The sequence below is a fragment of the Mus caroli genome, unplaced genomic scaffold (genome assembly GCF_978045245.1).
Source record: "Mus caroli unplaced genomic scaffold, Mus_caroli_1 scaffold_1, whole genome shotgun sequence".
Classification (NCBI taxonomy): domain Eukaryota; kingdom Metazoa; phylum Chordata; class Mammalia; order Rodentia; family Muridae; genus Mus; species Mus caroli.
Window position 1 is genome coordinate 189,602,991 of NW_028227256.1, and position 21,315 is coordinate 189,624,305.

The 21,315-nt window shown below is 41.7% G+C and overlaps 1 protein-coding gene and 1 non-coding gene across 4 annotated transcripts in view; one reads left to right on the forward strand and one right to left on the reverse strand.

Moving 5' to 3' along the window:
• The window catches only part of Lpgat1 (lysophosphatidylglycerol acyltransferase 1), a 66,016-nt gene extending 44,961 nt beyond the window's left edge, over positions 1-21,055 (forward strand). For all 3 annotated transcript variants that reach the window (XM_029480923.2, XM_021184016.2, XM_029480950.2), the window contains 2 exons: positions 13,085-13,191; positions 15,155-21,055. In XM_029480923.2, coding sequence (XP_029336783.1) covers positions 13,085-13,191; positions 15,155-15,306 — 259 coding nt within the window. In that variant the 3' untranslated portion in view covers positions 15,307-21,055. The remainder of the gene's footprint in view (positions 1-13,084; positions 13,192-15,154) is intronic.
• Positions 9,405-9,513, reverse strand: LOC115032375 (U6 spliceosomal RNA). The gene has a single exon (XR_003838054.1). It is a non-coding gene; the product is annotated as a U6 spliceosomal RNA (small nuclear RNA).
• Positions 21,056-21,315: the final 260 nt, after the last annotated feature.

Consider the following 21,315-nt stretch of genomic DNA (forward strand, 5'->3'; position numbering starts at 1 on the left):
GTTGTTTTTTGTTTTGTTTTTCAAGACAGGGTTTCTCTGTGTAGCCCTGGCTGTCCTGGAATTCACTCTGTAAACCAGGCTGGCCTCAGAAATCCGCCTGCCTCTGCCTCCCAAGTGAAAAATTCTCAAAATAATTCATTATAATATTTCTAAATGCTTTTCTTGATAGCCCAGTTATATTGCACCTATAAAAAATTGTAATTTGATTTTAAAATTGTGTGCATGTGAGTGTGTGTGTGTGTGTATGTATGAGTGAGTGAGTGTGAGTGTGTATGAATGTGTGTGTGTGTGTATGCGCGTGCGTGCGTGCGTGCGTGTGTGTATTTCTGCCGTGCTCACTTGGCACGCGGGTACTGGTGAAGGTCAGTGGTTATGAGCTGCCTGATATCAGTGCTAAGAAGAGAACCCAGGTCCTGTAGGAGTAGCAAGAGCTTTTAACCACTGAGCCATCTCTTCAGCCTCTACATTTAAAATTTTTAATCTTACTATGCTCATGTCTATTGCATAATACCAGCAAAAGCATTTAGTGGATATTTTGTGTTTGCTTCTAAAGATTATTTACTTTTTGAGGGAGCTTTATGTAAATGCATGGAGGTGTTTACCTGGCATTAATGATCCGAGTATAATTTGGCCACTTTATAAGCTTTATTATTTAGCTTTGCTCTGCTTGTCAGACCTCAGTGCAAATCAACAGACTTTGAGATTAAGGAGTCAGACTTGAGAAAGAGCACAGTTACCATAAAGGCCCCCAGAACAAGAGGATCTGCTCAGACTCTACACTCACTACCAGCAGATGCACATTTGCATATGTTTTTATATTACTGATCTGCATTCTTTAAATACAGATGGGAAATTTTGAAACTTAAATTTTACAACCAAACTGTTACAGCTTTAATGATTTGATGGGTGAGGAGTAGCTAGCTACAAGGTAGGTGAGTATATTGTGTGACTTAGGCTCACACATTAGGAAGTTCCTGCGTGAGGCAGAAGTATAAACACTCATTATTCTGATTCCATCGCACTAGACTTTGCTTTGACTGTTTTGTTGTTCTTTTGTTTTGTTTTGTTTTGCTTTGCTTTTAAGACAGGGTCTGTCTGTCTGTCTACATAGACCTGGCTGTTCTGGAACTCACTATGCAGATAAGGCTGACCTTGAACTCAGATCTATCATCTCTGCCTCCTGAATGCTGGGACTAAAGGCTGTGCCACCATGCCTGGCAAGTGCTATATATTTTATTTAAGGTAGTGAACATTTACCATATACATAGGAAGAGGCTCTGTCAAACAGCCTGACTCCTCCGTCATTGTAGGGCAGTAAGACATTCAAGGATAGAGACAGGCTGGTTTTAGTTTAGGTTTTTCATTCATTTGGTTGTGTTTTTAAAATTTAAGTAGGGGTTGAATATTTATTTCTGATTAGAATAAAAGTTTCAAAATACAACATTCAAAACTCTGTGTGTGTGTGTGTGTGTGTGTGTGTGTGTGTGTGTGTGTGTAATATAAACTGATAGGATTAGGTCCCTTTCTCTTTTGTTATATTCTGAAGAGATTACAAGAGAAACCAAACCCAGAAAGAAGGAAAGGTGTTTGGAAGCTATGTCATGTGGGTGTTGGCCTCTCCCTCTGAGTGCTGGGATTAAATATATGTGCCACCACACCTTGCAACATAACTAATGTTTTAATTGCAGAGTAAATGTTCACAGGAGGAAAAGCAAAATAACCCCTATACTCAATATAAATAAATATCTGCTGTATTCCAAAATGAGACAGGGTGTTAGAAAAACGATGAGTCTTTTATTCAGAATTAGCTTCTATTTTATTTTTTTAGGTTTTGAGAAAAACTGAACCTTAAAGCATATTGGCATGAGAGGCACTGAAAGCTGAAACATTGCTGGAGATGGGATACAGAGCCTCAGGCCTGCCAGATTAGTGCTCTCCTCTGATACCTCCCTAGCTGCAGGCATTGCTTTGCATGTCTGATTTGATTAGAGCATTAGATTCTTTGGAGATAGCATTTTATTTGAGAGCTTGACCAAGAATTTAATTTCAGATTTTTTTTTTGGTTGTTTTCAGGTTTTTGGTTTTGTTTTGAGGGGGAAATAATTTAGAAAGAAATACTTAATACTTTAAGATAAATATGCAGGCTGGGTATAGTGGCACATATCTTTAATCCCAGTACTCAGTGAGAAGCAGAGCAGGTGAATCTATATAGCTAGGGATCTACATTTCCTGTTCCAGACAGTTAGGGCTTCATGGAGAGACCCTGTCTCTAAAATTAAATTAAATTAATTTGTAAAAAGCTCTTTAGCAAAAGCACACGGATGCTAACATTTTGACTTCCTTGCTTTAGGTCTTCTTTAGTTAACAAAACTAATAAACTAATAAACTAACATCCAGTTCAAGCCAGAAGATTCGCAACTCAAAGATGACGGCTTTGGGCACTGGAGAGGGGGCTTAGTGGCTAAGAGCACTGACTGCTCTTCTAGAGGACCCTGATTCAATTCCCAGTACCTGCATCACAACTTACAACTGTCTAACTCAAGTTCTAGGGGATCCAACACATTCACACAGACACAATAATGCACAGAAAAAATTTAAAAATTAGATTAAAAAAATCATTTCAAAAAGATGATAGTTTTGATCTTACATACTGACAGTAAGATTGTAACCTTCTGTGACTTTTTTTTTTTTTTTTTTTTTTTTTTTTTTTGGTTTTTCCAGACAGGGTTTCTCTGTGTAGTTCTGGCTGTCCTGGAACTCAGTTTGTAGACCAGGCTGGCCTTGAACTCAGAAATCCACCTGCCCCTGCCTCCCGAGTGCTGGGATTAAAGGTGTGCGCCACCACGCCTGGCCTCCTTCTGTGACTCTTAATAGAACTGCCTGACTCAGTAGTTCTGATGCAGGGTATATGTATACCTTACATTAGTATAAAGAATATTATTAATATTACATCTATATAGTCATTGAATTTTAATTTTTTCTTTATAAGAAAATTTTCTATTACTTAAAAGCAGAGCATTGCATTTAGTAATTTTATGGCTAAATATAATATATATATATTTATAATTAATATATTATTTTGGTTTTCCCTTCTTTTTTAGTTTTTGTTTTTTGTTTGTTTGTTTGTTTGTTTGTTTGTTTGTTTTTTGAGATAGGGTTTCGCTGTATAACCCTTGCTGTCCTGGAACTCACTTTGTAGACCAGGCTGGCCTCAAACTCAGATGTCTGCCTGCCTCTGCCTCCCAAGTACTGGGATTAAAGGTGTGCGCCACCACGCCCAGCTTTCCCTTCTGCTTTTATCTCCCTAAAACAAAACAAAACAAAGGCTGTGCATTCATTCTCATCACTGCCCGAAACAGAACAAAACTCAAAAAGCAAAATTATAGTATGGGGAAGAGTTTCGCTGGACTTGGTAACACACGTGTTCAGTGCAGGGCTCCTGAGAAAGCGAAGGCAAGAGAATCGAATGTTCACTTCCAGCTGTGGAGTGATGTCTGGGCAGGCTGACCTATGTGATACTCTGTCTGAAAGTGGGGGGGTTGGGGGGGAGGAAGGAAGGAAGGAAGGAAGGAAGGAAGGAAGGAAGGAAGGAAGGAAGGAAGGAAGGGGGAGGGGAAGAAAAAAACCTACCACCAACATAGCTTTAATCCCATAGTGTAGGGCCAAACTGAGATCAATGAAAAGATTACAATGTCCAAATCTGTGTGACTCAGGGAACATTGAGTCTCAGTGCATAAAGGGTGAACTGACGGCTTTGGAGCATTAATTTGCAATGTGGAAGTAAGTGCACTCGCTAGTTCACCGTGTACCTATATGATGGGACACTGAGGGATCTGAAGAAAATATAGAGGTCTCTGTACAAGCACTATTTGTGCATGTGGTACACATGTACACGCATTCAGGAAGATACTCATACACATAAAATAAATAAACAAATCTAACCAAAGAAGATGGGGTAAAATCAGTGGGCTTATGGGGACATTAATACATGGCCATAGCATCCAGTTTGAAGAGCAGTTTGTCAGTACTCTCTAAAACCTCTAGGCTCCAGTTGCTTTACTTAAGGTGTCTGATTCAGAGAAATAGAAGGTATTAATTTTAGATTATTTTATATCTGACACCCAGTTATAGCTACACTAGTATACCAACAGTAATCTTAACCACTAAATTGTGGCTTTCCCTAAAAATACCCACATATCCACCTTTCTTCCTGTTATCAGTATCAGGGCCCATCCTCCAGTTTTCACATAAGAAGTCTCAGAGATGCTGGGGAAAAAAATCACTTAATAGTTAAAAGGACTTGCCATTAAAGCTTCAGGACTAGACTCAAGATCCACACACAGTACATGGGTAAAAGCCAGGCAAAAGCCCACGTATAATTCCAGCATGTAGGAGAGGGAGATGGGATCCCAAAGCAAGCTGGCTGGCCTCATTTACAATGTCATTGCTCTCTGGGTTCTGGTGAAAGGCCCTGCCCTACTGAATGATTGGAGAGTGATTGAGAGAGACCATGACGTCAGCCTCAGGCCTCTCCACGAACACACATGCATCCTCACACATGTGTCCATGTAATGGGAACATGCACACACACATACACACACACACACACACACACACACACACACACACACACACGTGTGTGTGTGTGGTGGAAACAGAAATCTTGGAGTCATCCTTGACTCCTCTCTGTCTTCCACCTCATGTCAGGGAATCTTTGTTTCTAAATTCCACATGTATGTTGGTCTGGCTATTTCTCTTCACTCTGGCAGTAGCCACCATCACCTCTAGCTTTCTGGATAACTATGTGCAATGCTTATGGCTTATCTGTTTTCACCTTTATCCCTGTGGTGGTTTGAATGATGAATAGGTACCGGCACCCCACTTGGTGAATTGCTTGAAAGAATTAGGAGGTGTGGCCCTTTCGGAGTGGTGTGGTGCTGTTGGAGGAGGTGTGTCACTGGTGGTGCAGGATGCCCATAGTCTCACTCTGCCTGTGTGTGGATCAGAATGTAAAGCTCTCAACCACTGCTCCAGTGCCATGCCTGTCTGCTCTCCACCATGGCAATGGAGTAACCCTATGAAACTGTAAGCAAGACTGAATGCTTTGTTTTAATAGAGTTGCCTTGGCTACAGTGACTAAAACATTCCTCTAGCATGCATTTCCAATCTGATATCCAGAGTGCTCCTTTTGAAATCTGGATTATATCAACCTGGAACTGAGATGACATGATGCCCAGACTGAAGCCTGGATGGAAGTTGTACAGTGTTTGACCAGCTTCTTCCCTCCAGCCCCATCACCCGCTGTGCTTGTGTTGTTATCACTGTTAGGGCCAAGCGTGCAGGTCGCTTCCTCTTCCCCAGAAATCTGTGTGGTCTCCCTTTACTCCCTTCAAGTCTATCTCAAACTTAAAATTGTAGCTGTCCTGCGGCCAAAATGCATTATAGTAGATTTGGAGCAATTCTCTAGTTGTACATCTTACATTTGAGAGTTATAATTATTAAAATTAAGTTTTGAAAACCATACAAAAAGGGAAAAATAATTACCACATTCCATAAATTATAATGCATATTTTTTCATATTAACATCTCTAAAACTGCAAAGCATACAGAAACAATGTAATAAAACATTGTTTGTACCAGGAAGTATCACACAGATGGCATTCAGCAGAGAGACTTTTACTTCTAATTCAACTACTGAGGTTCTCTTTACAATATGCATATAGCCTTTCAATTTAAAACAATCAATTGAAAAAAAAAAAAACACCCAGAAAAGTAGGAGTTTGGGTTTAATGATTATTTGGTTTAATGAGTACAGTTGCAGCAAAAGTTTTATTATTATATTCTGATTATTGTAAAAAAATTAGTAAGTTTGTGTTTAGTCTGTATTTTCATGTTCTGGTATTTTCCTCTGTAATTTAAAAGTGAGCTTTAAATTTATGTAATAACACTGAGTAAGTGTCAGACTAGAATTAACATGGTAAACTTTAGCTATTCTATACGTGGCACTGATTTTTAGGTCGGTTTTTTCCCAATACCCATAGTGCACTAGTACTAAAGTGTTCCCCACTTAGTCCTGGGAGCGCATGTTTTGAGCTGGCCCCCCTTGAGCCAGGCCCGGGGTCTCTCTCATCAAGAGTGAGCTAATGAGTGAGGTAAGGTAGCACGTCACAGATGCTGGCAGAAGGTGAGTCTTCTTCCTGCAATCTCTCCCGTGCGGCAGCTTGGCTTTCTTGTTGCTCCTAAGTATTGCTTGTTTTGCCCCAACTTCCCTCTCCCCCAGTTGTTTCTTACATCTTCCTGACTTTTCTTTGCCATTGAATCTCTGGGTTCTGCTTTTCCCTAAAAAAAAAAAAAAAAAACTTAATGGTTTTTTTTTTTTTTTTTTTTATATTTTTTTATTACATAATTTCCTCAATTACATTAACTTAATGTTTTTATCATTATAGTTTTCATTTGGACGATTGCACATAAATCCTAATTTCAGATGTTTAGTTAGCTCTGAGGCTGCAGAGCTGGCTCAGCAGTTAAAGGGCACTTTCTTCCACCTGATAACCAAAGCTTGGTCATCTGGACCACAGAGTGGACGAGAACTGATTTCTATAAACTGTCCTCTGAGCTCCATACACACGTATTCTGGCATATGTGTGTGTATGCAGGTGCAGATACAAACAAATAAATGTAACAGTTGGTTTTTTAAGACCAAAAAAGGTAAATAAGTAAACCTAACTAGGGTGGTCCTGTTTCTATAGTGAAGTCAAGGATGGGCGGTAAGTGGGTCCTCTAGTTACATGATATGCCAAATTCCTTCAGATGTAAACAATTTAACATGAAAACATGTTATTGTAGTGTGTTAAGAGTTCTCCAAGCTGGGCAGTGGTAGCACACACCTTTAATCCCAGTACTCAGGAAGTAGAGGCAGGTGGATCTTAGTTTGAGGCCAGCCGGCTCTACAGAGAGAGTTATAGGACAGCCTGTCTTAAAAGGCAAAAACAAAACAAAACAAACAAAAAAACAAAACCCAAAAGTTCTCTAGAGAAACAGAACTAGTATAATATATTAGTTATGGATGCTTAGTTGGTTATGGATGCTCAGAAGGCCCAGAGTTTTGTAGACTGCAAGCTGGATACCCAGGAAAGCCAGTAGAGCAGTTCCAGCCCAAGTCTGAAGGCTGGCCATTCAGGAGCCAGTGTTACAGGCCCTAATCCACGCCTGAAAGCCCTGCACCAGGGGTCCAGTAGTGTAGGCAAGACCTGAGAACCAGCTATGTAGTTCTGAACCTCGTCCAAAGCTTAACCTCAGAAATTTAACCATGGATAGTAAAAAACCACAGTTATAGCCAGTAAAGCAAATTCACTGTGGTAAGAATATGCAATTCTCATATCATACACTTTGCAGAAGATTATAATCTGTTTGATGACTGGGTATCCTCTGGTTGTCTCTCTCAGGGGTACCAGGTATTTTCTACGTGGGGTAGGGGTGAAATTTAGGGTCTCACTGTGTGACCTGACTGGACTTTGCTTTGTAGACAGGGCTGGCCTTGAACTCACAGATACCCACTTCCTGAGTGGTGGGAGTAAAGGCACGCATCCCCATGGCAGCATTTTCTACTTTAAAGTCCCTTTAAGGTCTAACAAAGTATCATGGCTATTCTTTCTTTAATTTGTATTTTGAGGCATGGTCTCACCATGTAGCCCTTGCTGGGCTGGAACTCACTTGGTAGACCATGTTGGCCTCTAACTTACAGAGACCCACCTGCCATTGCCTCCCTAGTGGTGTAGTTAAAGCTACCTAGCAGTATTCAATATGTTTGTTGTTAACACATTAACAGTGTGCTTTCTATTTGATATTTTCATGCATATACATAATATATTTGATATCATTCCCTTCTGGTATCCTCCCTGAGACTCACTCCCACTGATTCAACTTCCTCTTCCCAGCTAGCCCCCTTCTCCTCTCATAATTTAAGTGTGTGTGTGTGTGTGTGTGTGTGTGTGTGTGTGTGTGTGTGTGGTCTAGTGAGTTTCATTAGGGTTGGTTACAGGAGCCTAGCATAAGGGATTGATTGTTTCAAGAGCACAGGCAGCTCACCAGTGGCTACAGTACTCTCCCTCTCCCATCACCCCTGAGCTGTGGAAATCCTCGAGGAGAGTGGAACCTCATGAGCTTAGTTTAGTTTTATTGAAAATATTATGCCTGAAATATCAAACATTGTAGGGCTTATGTTTTAATTGACTTAGTCGAGCATAGCTCTCATTGATGATCGTTGTCTGCTCTGAGCAAGCATGGATACAGGGCCTGTAATCTCAGCACTTGAGAGAGAGAGGCAGAAGGACCAGGAGTTTAAGGCCAGTCTGAGCTACAGAATGAGATCTTGTTTCAAAAAAAAAAAACCAAGCAAACAGCTATCAGGTGAGATACTGTCTCAAAGCATGAAGATTTATTTGTTTTATGCATAGGGGTGTTTTGACTCTGTATGTGTATATTTGTACCTTTGTGTGCCTGGTGCCTGTCCCTCTCCATAGGCACTTAGAAGAGACATCCGAGAACTAGAGTTAGAGATGAGCATGAGCTACCACATGTTACCCAGGCCTTCTGTCAAAATTTAACTTAACCTCAAAAATTGAGGAAAAAGTATAAAGTTGGAAAAGCTTGTATCGGGAGCCGGGGTCAGTGGAGGGAAGGTACAGGGAGATTTTTGCTGTCTAACTTACAATTGCTTTGACTTTTGAACATAACTAAGCTTATGTTACTTAAACAAAACATTTTTAAAGTTCTGAATCTTAATTTCTAGACAGCACTCAGTTGGTATCTTTTCCATGTCCTTCGTCATGAGCAAACCCAGACCCTCATTTAAACTCAGCTAATGGTTCTTCAAAGTCAAGTATTTCCGTATTTAACTGGCTTGCTTTTCTAATCCCTCTGCTAGATAATTAGCTTCATAAAATCAGGAGGGACTGTTAACGGCAGAATCTCTCTCCGTGATTGGCCTCTCTCGCATATGGGAGGCTACCCACGTATGGGAGTATTGGAATGACTGAACTGAGGGCAAGTCACAAAGTTTGTCGGCTCAAGTTTCATAGTCAGGATGGCCTAAAAATTAAAATATATTAACTCCGATGTGAAAGTCTATAAGCTAAACATTATTTTATATCTTCTTTAAAGTATAATCTCATGGAGTACCCTTAGAAAGGATTTTATGGATTTGGGGGAAATGCTTTTTATTTAAAAGTACATCCTAGGATATAGATAATATGAATTTTCATTGCTTAAAAACTGACAAGCTTGTTTATCATTTGGGTAGCTATCTATTGAAATTGTAAAGGTTTATATCTCAGAGGTCTAAGTTTATTTTCTTTCTTTTTTTCTTTCTTTCTTTCTTTCTTTCTTTCTTTCTTTCTTTCTTTCTTTCAATGGAACGCTTCACGAATTTGTGTCACCCTCGAGCAGGGGCCATGCTAATCTTCTCTGTATCGTTCCAATTTTTTTTAGTATATGTGCTGCTGAAGCGAGCACCTAAGTTTATTTTCTTAACTTTCCCAAAAATGTTTCCTATTTTGCTACCAGAGAAGAGGTATTAATGCATTCGCTCCCTCACTATACTAGAAGATTACTCATTTTAATATTTTAATCCTGTGGTAACCCAACAAGCAGAGTAAAGAAGCAGGCTGCTCTTGAGAGGGGGGGTTTGCTCTTCCCTCCTAGCTGTGTTTTAGTTAAGAGAACATCCAGGCAGCTCTGGGCAGATGGTAGGATAAAGTCTTGGTCCAAACGCTGCCCTGCCCTCTGTGCCAATCCCCATTTAAAATAGCAGATAATGCAGAAATCACAATGTTCTTTCAAGAATTCATTTGTTAAACCCAAATTTTGCTGTTTAATTCAGTCTTATTTTTAATGTTAACATTCTCCTCATAAGAATATAGACTACTGAAGGCCTTTGATCTTATGGTTCCTGGTAACACATCCTTGAGTTCCTATTGCCTAGTTTTAAATTATCACAAATTAAATTAATCTTATACAATACAGCACATACTGCAAATGTTAACTGCTGTGATTCACCGTCTTTTTTTAATCTCTTTTCCAAAGAATACCTAATCAGTGGTAATCCCTGGTCATACGGCCTTCATAGAACAGAGAACCAACCCTGTGATTGATTTGTGCTGGGTCTTAAAGGGCAATGGGTAGAATTTGGTAGTGAGAGATGGAAAGGGTAGGTGATAGATGTCTTGTGGAATAGTTACTGTGAACAACAAGCAGGGCTGTGAGTTAGAGCACACATACAGCACCACTAAGTAATTGATCTGTAAGAGAACACAAAGGGAAGCGCTAAGAGTGAAGCTGGAAAGCTGGTAAGAAGTTGTACACGCAGGGCTGCCTGGATGTTCTCTTGACCAAACCACGGCCAGGAGGGCAGACCAGTGCTTCCTCTCAGGAGCAGTCTGCGTCTTTACTCGGCTTGTTACCTTACCAGGGGATGAAAATACTAAGTTACTTTCTGTTGCTGTGAAAAGCATTCTAGGCAAGAGTATTCAGAGGAAAGGGTTTGTTGTTTTTGTTTTGTTTTGTTTTTCTCTTCAGCTTTCATTTCCAGGTCATGTTCCATCATTGAGGGAAGTCAGGGCAGGAACCTGAGGCAAGACTGCTTGCTATTCCATACAGCATTACCTCCAACCTGAGGATAAACTCATAGCAAGAAAGCTGCTTGTTGTCTGGCGTATACTCCCTGGATTCATGCTCAGCTGGCTTCTTTATACATTCCAGGCCTTCCTGCCTGAGGGATGATGCCACCCACAATGGGCAGCGTCTCCCCACACATCAGTCATCTGTCCAGACAGTCCTTTGCTGACACACCCACAGGCCGGTCTGATCTAGGCAATTCCTCAGTAGAGGTTCCCTCTTCCCAGGTGACTCTTTGTTGTGTCAGGTTGACAGTAAAAGCTAGCCAGCACGAATACCTTAAAAGTTAGCCCAAATATTTATATCTGTAAGTAACGAAAAGCCCAATTCAAACAATATCTTCTAATAATCAGGGAATTGGCTCACATAACTGGCATCCTTCCAAAACAGGGCCAGCTCTGTGCCGTGGTTAACCAACCAACTCAGGCTTCCTGTGTAATGCTGCTGTCCTCCATGAAGTGTTGGTTTTAGTCTTACAATGGGTGGCTGAGAAATCCAAGAGCTCGTGCTTCCATGAAAAATAAAGACAAAATAAAGTGACAAAGTAGACTTAATTTTTCCAAGAAGCTCTCTTAAGCTCCCCTTAGGCCATAATATAACTCGCATTAGCATCTCCTCATCCTGACTGGAGCCTACTGTACCTGAAAGAACGTTGGTGTCTGAGGGCCAACTCCTGTAGCTTCATAACTGGGTACTAGGGCTGTAATTGGTTAAGTGGTGGCGTGTTTGCAACTTTTGCTTTGGGTAGCACTTTTTTTTTAATCTAGAGAATCCTAATATTTGGATGCTACTGTGCAGTAGAAGTAAAATTACTACTAATGCTGCAGAATTATGCCAAGAAATACTATGTCATCAGAAAGCTAAGCCTCAGAAATTTATAGCACCCTTCACTTAAAAGTAAAACCTGATTTTTTTTTTCAGTTTTAATTTTTAGTTTTAAGACATACCTTTGTACAAAGACAAAGTTAATGACATTTTAAGGCTATTTACATTGGAAGAAAGAAAAGAAACAAATGACCGACTTGCCTCTGCCCAGAACTGTGCTGACTAAGAATTATAGCACTTTATTCTGCTCGGAATCTGCCCATTCACAGAGCTGTGGTGGGGTTTATATTTGACCTGTGGCTCCCACTCTGCCATTTCTCCTTCAGGGATTCCTCTCAGTGCTGCAGCAAGTCTTGTCTTCACAGCTCTGTGGAGGCTTAACCTCTCTCCATTTGTTAACTGAGAACTGTTCCCAGGTGAAAGAATGGCTGTGAGAAAAGAGGCGTTCCTGTGCTCTGGGAGGCCAGCACCTGCCTTTAGTCACTCCCTATGCCAGCTACTTCTTGCTCTTCATGTTTTATCCAGAATTTATCATTGGAAACCACACGGCCTTAATAAAGAAAAACCATGACAGTCAGCTCTGCTCACGGCCAACTCCTGACCTTACATACACTTTCCTCTGAAGGACCTGCTGGTCATTTCCCTGGCCTTCACTTTTACTTCATGGACCACGGTGATGACAGGACACACACCAGAATCACATTATATTATTCAATTATGATTAGCCTTATAATTGCAAATATTTTTGTTAAGATTAATGTTAAAATGAAAGTACGAGATTGCTGAACACTAAAAGGACTTGTGCATGGACTCACAAGAACTGGGATAGGCTTGTTGGAAAGCAATGCTGACCACGGTCCACACTAAGTGCTAGTCTTCTGGTTTTGTTTCTGTTTTGTTGTTTATTTGTTTATAAAGAGTATTATCCTGCAGTCTACACTGATCTGAACCTCACTGTGTAACCCAGGCTGCCCTTGAACTAGAACTAAGCTTCCTGCCTCTGTTTCTGCACGGCTGGGATTGCAGGCATGATCCATCACAGTCAGCTAAGAGCCTTCTGATTACGGATTTCTACTTTTAAAATCTCCTTGTTGGGGCTGAAGCCACAGCTCAGGAGTAGAGTGATGACCTAGCACACTCAAAGCCTTGGGTTTGATCCCCAGTATCACAGAAACAAGGCAGGACCTGGAGAGCCACTTCAGTGAAGAACGCTTGTGTTTGCAGAGGGCCTGCGTCTGATACCCAGCACTCACAGCACGGTTCACTGCAGCTTCCAGCTGTGCATAGTTACAGTGTGCTCCTCTGATCTCTACAGGCACACACACGGCACACAGACAGCTGATCAAAACTCTCATGCATATAAAACAAAATAAATAAGCCAGTATTCTGATACACTTAGTAAAGCCATTAGTTTGGGCAGACTTTGGTTTGCACACTCTCATAAAGCAACATGGCTAAGGGACATTTTTGCCTAGCACTTCAATCACTTTGTGTGTGTGATTCATTAGTAAGGCTAAGTTAGGGTTCTGAGTAGTTTTCCCCTCTGAATTAAAGCAGTTCTTTCGATGTTTTTGAATCTTCACAGGATTTTCCCAATTGGAGATGTGCCCTTGGAGACCGAGGACCTCACCAGCTGGCTCTATCAGCGCTTTATTGAGAAGGAGGACCTCCTGTCCCATTTTTATAAGACAGGTACACAGCCCTTCCCCTGTACACTCTCAAGTTATCAGAGAGTCTGAGCACATGCTGCAGACGAGATAAACATCTTTTAGTTATTCTCTTATTTTTAAAAGATTTAGTTTTTAATTATGTGTGGTGTGGGGGGGTGTCTGCCTATGGGTACGTGCTCGTAAGTAAAGGGCCAGAGGAAGCCAGAGGCTTCTGAACCCCTGGAGCTGGAGATAGAGATGGTTGTGATGGAGGTAGAGATGTCCCAGCCTCATGGGTGCTGGGACCAGAACTCAAAACCTTTGAGGAACAGCAGGTCTTCTTTATCCTGAACTACCTCTCCAGCTCCCTGCTCAGTTATGTATATCAGAAATCAAAGCCATTCTGTAGTTAAGAATTTCAACTTAGAATTTATGGAAAGAAAAATTGGTGTTGTTGCATTCTGGTTCTTACACTGTTGCTCATCCTATGTGACAGACATGACGAACGTGACAGAGGTGTGGTTGTTGGAGGGTTGAATAACAAATGACAGTCAGGCTTGGCGTCGTGCTCGCTGCTTGGTGGTCACTGGAGGTGACTTAAGCTGCATCTTTCCCTGCTTTCCCCTCCCTTGCAAGGAGAGATTTACTCTGTGGTGGGTTGGTTCAGTCACATGGCCCCATTGCTGTGGTGGCAGCAGATGCCCTTCTCTCAACAGAGAGCAGAAGAGTCAAGGTCACTTTTGTTTACAAAAAGGGCACAGTTTACTGTTTTCATACAAAGCTGTTTCTCCTAGGGAGGGAAAGGAAATCTATCCTTGCCCCTTTATATTCTCAGTATTCTGTATACTCCTTAACTACAGAGTCCTGAGAACACAGGCCTGGAAGATTAAAACAGGAGTAGCCCAAATTCAAAGCCTTCCGTGGTAAATTCCTGAAACCTTGTCTCAGAATAAAAATTACAACTCAGGCTGGAAGTGTGGCTCAGTGGGAGAGTACCTGCCTAGTATGTGTGACTCAGGCTGGAAGTGTGGCTCGGTAGGAGAGTACTTGCCTGGTATGTGTGAAGCTCTAGCTTGAGTCCCAACACCAAAACACAAAACAAAAAATATAAAACCACATGAAGGAAAAAGAAAGGAAGTTGGAAAGATGAAAATTAACATTGTTTGGCAGCCAGCATGCTTTCACTAGTTGCTGTGCTTTAGGCTAATTTTTTTAGTGCCCAAACACTGGGGAAGGTGTGTAAAGTAGCTGTGTGGAGGGTGGAGGTAATGCAAAAGGCTTAGCAGGCGACAGGGGTGATCAAAGAGTGGCAGGTCATAGGTCTCTGGCCTTGTGAGATTTACCCTAAACTCCAGCAACAGTGGTGAGTGAGCAGCTTGAGAAAGGCCACCTGTGCACCAGACCTTGGGCCTGGGGAGCCCCTATGAATGGCTGTGAGCAGCAGATCCCTTTATAGCCAGCTTACCTGGGGATTATCAGCAAGGACAGAGACGGAATGCCGAAAGTATCGTAGATGATCTTAGTAGACTGTACCAAAGCCATGTAGCTTTTCTTTCCAGAAAAAGTAGACTTGTTCACTCTGTGCCGTCTTTTTTATTGTAAAGACATATTTTGTAAAGCTTGTTGTACTTAATGTCAGTTTCACAGATCCTATGTCTGACCACGGTGGAAATGTGAAGCAAAGTACTGGACATGGAGAGTCAGCAAATGTACAGAAAGAAAGTAGATAGGACCACTGAAGATAGGAAGAAAGGGAGCCAAGGCTAGAGGGTGGGCCTTGCTTCTGATCTGGGATAGATGCTAATGGCAGTCATTCACCCAGTGGGCAGAAGAGTGTTTGGCAGAGGTTGGGTTTGCTGAGCAGGAAAAGTGTGTGTTAGAGGAAATCCCTGCAAAGTAGGGCAGTTCGCAGGAAATCCTAAATAGGTGAGCCAAGTCAGCTTGTATTCAGAAGATTGGCCTGGTACTGCGGGGAAGTGTGTCACTGTTTCTGTCTTGTCTTCCAGGGGCCTTTCCTCCTCCCCAGGGCCAGAAGGAAGCTGTGTGCAGAGAGATGACCCTCAGCAACATGTGGATATTCCTCATCCAGTCCTTTGCATTTTTGTCAGGCTATCTGTGGTACCACATCATTCAGTATTTTTACCATTGTCTATTTTAGGAATTGACTTGGACTTGCTACATAGGAGTTCAGACTTCTTCATACATGTGCATTATTTTACATGTGCAAATCAAAATATATAAAAAGAAAAGGAAATTCAATGGATGGATTAATGTTCATCCCCCTTTGGGATGTTTTAAAACTCTGCTACAATGAGGATCAGTAATACAATGATGTGCTAATACATTTTAAGAACTTTTTGTGTTTTAAAGAGATACGCTCTACCATACATTTACGCAAGCATCACACTGGGAGAAGAGGAAACCATAAAATCATCCTAGAAGACTCCGAAAGAAACTCTCGCCACCAGATGCACTTAGTCAGCCCCTGTGACTTGCTTGTGACCTTTAGTTCAGGTTCAGAAGCTATGCTCCTCTTTCCTAGGACAGAGCGCCACAACATTAATGTGTCTACCCTCCATGCTGAGGTACTGGTAGCCTGGAGAGCTGGTGGGCACATCCTGAGGAGTGGCCTCACCGTGTAGCAACCCTGGCTAAGGTGCAGCATTGGCATTCTCTGTGGGGAGCAGTGTCCACTGTCCACCTGTCATCACTGTGTCCCTTGAAAGGCCTGCTCAGCCCAGTACCATGTTTACATGTGCTAGTGCTTTCCTCTCAGGAGAGGAGAGCACCCACTTTCTCTTTTTGTATAGAAGGCATATCATAGACTGATAATTGTATTTTACAAAATGCACTTTTATCAGATGCAAATATAGCAAAGGATAGTAACCTAGCCTGAAGCAAAGGGAAGCCTCATCCGTGAGCAGGCTCCCAGGAGGCTTTCCTGTCTGTGCTTGCCCATGATGCTCTAGTACCACCTCCATCGGCCACCTCCCTGAACCCACTCCCATTCTGGTAGCTGGATCCCTTCCCTCTGATTTTGATATTATAGTACCAAATGTATTTGGGGGCGGTTAAAGCAAATTAACATAAAACATTTAAATGGCCAGTTTCAGGGAACTAGAGTAGCTTATTAGGAAATAAGAGGTAGAACCAGATGTTGGCTTGCAATATTGACAAGGCCTCTTGTGGACCCCGGGGTCTGTATGTTCTGTCATTATGTCAAGCAGCTGCCCCTCTCAGGGTGGCAGGACCAGGAGACAGCAGCTCAAAAACACTTCCCAGTCTCTTCCAGTTGTCTTCTAAGAGGGCAAAGCCAAGCAAGTTTCTGTTCGTTGTAGAAACCTTTTGAAAGATTTGACCTTTTGTTCATGTGATTTACCTCACAGGAGAACCAGACTTTACAAAAATGCAGCCTCTGCATCAGTGCTGAGACAGAGGTTGGGTTTGGTTTAGGACAGTAAAACTCCTAAGCTTGAAAAACAGTAAGTCAGCAGTAGTTTTCTGTGGCATGAACGAACACTAGATTCCCCTATCGTCACTAACAACACAAATTACAATTCTGAGAAATAGGTTGTAAAACAAAAATAAAGACTAATGTTTTCTGTTTTCAAATAAACCAAAAAGAGAAAAAGGAAAGATGTGAATTTTCCCCAGTTGTACAGGAACAGTTGACCAACACCAAATAAAAGCCCATAGCAGCTTCATCGTTAGCAAACCCCGAGCACGCACAGAAGAGAAAGGCGCTACCTGAGATACCGCACTGGCACCACACCACTGCTGGTAAACTGAGGAAGGCATTGGATTTGTTAGCAGTTGTTATAAAAACCCTAGCATTTTACTCTGGTTAGCAGGACCGTGAACATGTGAAAGCAGTCTCAATCTAGAAACGAGGGGAAGCCAGAGAGAAGCTATGCAGGGAAACTGTTCAGTTTCAGGATGAGTTGAATTGAGACATTAGTTGATTGTCTGGGGGAGAAGTTGCTCATTGTCAAGTATAGCATGTAGTCCTAGCTAGCAGACCCATTTCCTCATTGCAAAGCAAGCCACAGGCTACAGTGGCCAGTTCCTATAAGGATGTATATATCCATATATATGCGAACACAGAAGTGTGACTGGCCCACTTTTACCACTGCTGTGCTCCAGAGGAACATGACAGTTAAGTATACTGTACATGCTGAGCTCACTCTCCTAAGATGTGTTACTTTCAAATGCAGTTTTGTTTCCACAGTCTCTAGAGTGACAATAACTGTAGACTTGTGAACTGACTTCTGATAGTAGAGATGAGCTGTAAATAGATGTGTTTGGTCTGTCCATCCCACACCTCTCCAGTTCAACATGTCTTCTGTGTTTGTTGAGAGTATTGGCAGTGCTTCCTTATCATAGCTGGAGTCCACCTGCTTATACTAGGGAACTGGAAGAGAGAATAAATAGGTGTTCTTTATGGCCATCTCAGGAAGCCACACAATGCCATTGTAGAGAGCTGGATAGAACTCCCCATTTGTACTTAGTGTGGAAAGTGGGATGCAAGGAAGTTATTGATTGTATTAAGTCGGGGACAGGGGGAGGTAAGCAAAGCCATGCCAGTTTACACCGGCATCCTTTAGGACTTGCAGCTCTCTTTGCCCTCAGCTGCATTGCCTGGCTTCCTACCACACACAGGCTGTGCGACTCAGTGCTGGAGTCCTTGGACCACAGGTGGGACCAAGCAACAGCTCACCTCACTTCAGAAATGGCTGTGTGCAATGACAGAGAAGCCTGTGAGCAGAGGAAGCAGGAACAGCAAGAACGGAATGAAACTTGAACAGATAAACAAGTTAGACGGGAATTTAATAGGAAGGTTGAAATTAATAGCTGTGGGTTCAGATCTGTCATGTGATTAGTTCTTGGTATTACAACCCTTAATTTCCTACAGTAAGAAACTAGGGAATACTGAAGAAGTCATCAATTACAGGGTAGTTAATCCAGTATTAAGTCATAGGAAGCCAAAAATTCAATTTTCTGTAGGAATTTCTGATTTTTTAATTCTCATTGAACTTTTCCCTCTAGGGATGCTTACTACTTTAAAAGTTGGCTTTAGTTCTTTCCCGGACTAATTTCTGTCTGTGCATTACGACTGTGTTAATGGGTAGTTAAGTAACAAGAAGTCAAGACTACAAGCAAGAGGAGAGAGCGCCAAAGCCAGCGGGCTTAACCTGAAGACTGCAAAAAACAAAAGTTGGTGCAACTGTAATTGTCCCAGAGGTAGAGTCCTAAGTCAGCCATTGTGGCCCTCGGGTGCGGCTGTCACATTGCTGTCTCAGTCACTGCTGAGGATGCTCTCTCACTCACAGCCTTGCGGACTCCTTCTCATTAATTTGTCTTAGTGATGTATTTTGACAATCGGTACCTTAAAGACTTGCTCAACTAGTTGTTCCTAGTATAATCACAGAGAACAGTCTTTATCATAGGCTGCCTTCTGTGTCCTGGGTATGTTTAAAAAGAAAATGTTGGTTTGCATTACCGAATAGGAAGGGTTAACTCATCTTTTCTCTGGTTTTTCGTCCTTTTCGTTGAAGTCACTACACAACAATGAACACAGGATATCGCTCCAAAGTTGTCATTACAAAAAGTGTATTTGGCTCTGGTCCAAAAAAGATGGATGGTAGTGGTCTTTGAGTGGTCTTTGATGGGAATTTCGCCCTGCAAGTGCTCTGGGCCTTAATAGCTATCAGCAGGCAAGAGAGAGGCAGATGAGACTGTGTAACAAGTGTGCTAGTTCCCGGCATGAGGGTAGAGACTAATGTGTTTGGGACCAAAAGCACCTAGGTTGGGAATTTCTGGATCACATAAGAGCCTGGTGTGCTCTGAAGCAGCCACTGGCTGGTGCTGGCTGGTGTCATGTTGCACCCGCCCGCTCTCAGTAATCTCAAAGTGGGCTCTGAGACTACGCTGCAAGTTCCCAGGTGTTGCGGGAGAATGGCTGTAGTCAAATGAAAGATGCACTGTGGAGTTTTCTGCAGAAATTCCATCTGAGAATTTTTACATTTAATATTTTTTTAAAACAATCTAAAGAGCAAAAAAAAAGTTACATGTATTCTAGTTGCGAAGTATGCAAATGCTTTGGATGGCTTTGTTTTTATTGTGTAAAACTGTTGAACACAACTGTGGTGCACAAATTCTTTCCATGTAAGGAGTCTATGCATTTTACAGGAACATATCTTATGATTGGGTAATGAGACAGTTATACATTCAACTGCCATTATTTTTATTAAGTGCTTTCACTTTCTTTACAGTTATTACAAAGTTATATTTATTTTCTACCGATGGGTTTCTGTTTTCATGATGCTGTAATGTTTACTTGAGCTTGTTGAGCTTTCTTTGTGATCTGCATGTCGCAGTGTGTGTTCTAAGGTGACTGTAAATGCTGTGACAACTGTCACTCGCTGTGTAAAGGGCTGGTCACCTGTGTAAAGGTCTGGTTTATGAATGCATCGGGGATGATTTCACCAGATCACCTTTTCAGAAATTTAGATGTTGTAAACACCAAAAGAAGCATTTTTTCAGCAAAAATTAATAGCTGGTTCTATTTTTTTTTTAATGTAGAGAAAATAAAGTTGATTTCCTTTTTTTCCAAAAACAATGCTTTTAATTCTTACTAATGGGGGTGGGTGTCTGCTGGGCGGAGCCCCTCAGCACTCACCGCTGCCGCACGTGCCCAGAGCTCAGCATTCATGGCCCACCGGAAAAGCATCCGGTTCCTTCTTTGCTTACAAAGGCTTGCTCCTTCCTCCTGTCTTCTCATTTGGTATGAGCTCTTGGGAAAAATTATGTAAATATACATCCATGTATAATATATTTTGCTGATAACATATTTAATTCAATTAGCAAGTAATAAAATATAAGTAATTGATCCTTACAATATAATTATCATTGCTGAACCCTCAGAGCCAACCTGTGACAATATCAACCGTGACTGATAGCATTATGCCCTGATAAACTAACCCCCTCCAGAGAAGCTCATTCAGTCTAGTGTATGACTTCTATTAAACGCTTACCCTTGTACAGAATCTCCTTTTAGTTTCAGCATTAATTGGAAGTTTAGATAATTTATTTTTAATTCTATTAAACCCTAGAATTAAGTGATCAGCTCTTAGAGACAAGCTGGAGCTACCGTCATCACCACAGTCCTGGTCTTTGTGTTTTGATTTGTTTTAATTACTAGTGTTGAATAAAATTCTCAGAATTGATTTGCTCACTGGTCCAAGAAAACTCTTATCATTGGCCCTTGCAGGTTTTAAAATGGAAAAGGACTGAGAGCAGATTGAGCGAGGGAGCGTTCTATCCTGGAAAGTCTAAGGAGATCAGGGGCACAGGGCCGGCACGCCGCGTTCTCAGAGCTGAGTACATGTGTACACCTATCACTGAGATTTTTTTTTTTTCTTAACATTAAAAACATTGATGATTTAGTCGCTTGTTTGTAGAATGTTTGACCCATTTTGAAAACTTTTAATGTGTTAAAATATCTTGCACAATCCTACCAAATAAGTTGAATAGTTCCAGTTGAGTCTACCTCTTCTTTTCTTGGCTGGATTTTGGCTGCTGGTTGGGTGAGGCTGCGGTTTTATTTCCCCTCTAAAGTACTTTATGTGGGAGACAGATCTAGGGCCTGGAAGCAGACTTGAGGTGTTTTGAGATCTGTTGCTGACCAGCCCTCTTCCCCGTGAGTCTGGGGAAAGCCATTGTTTTTAATGCCCACTTAATATGAAAATGTTTGTTTTAAAAAAATGTTTCTTGCTGGTGAAAAAATGTATTTTTAAAAGGAAAAACCAAATCCTCTTTTGGTCTGAGAAGTCAGCTGTATGAGCAGGTGTGACCGTATCATAACATGCTGATGTCATAGAAATCAATAAATTTTTACCTCTCAGGAATTGGGTGGCCTTGTTCTTAACTCTTAAAGGCTGGAAAAACAGACTAGAGGTGTCTGCATGCAGTTTAGGATGCACAGATACAAACACACGTGGAGATGGGGAGGAAGCTGGCTGGCTAACAGAGCTGAGTGGGCCCCTTTCATAGTCAGAGAAACAGTCTTCGGTGGGTGCAATTGAGCCAGTGTACAAGGAAGAAACTGGTAGCCAAGGAGCCAGAAGGAAGCATCCGCTCCTCTGGGACTGGAGTTTCAAACAGTTGT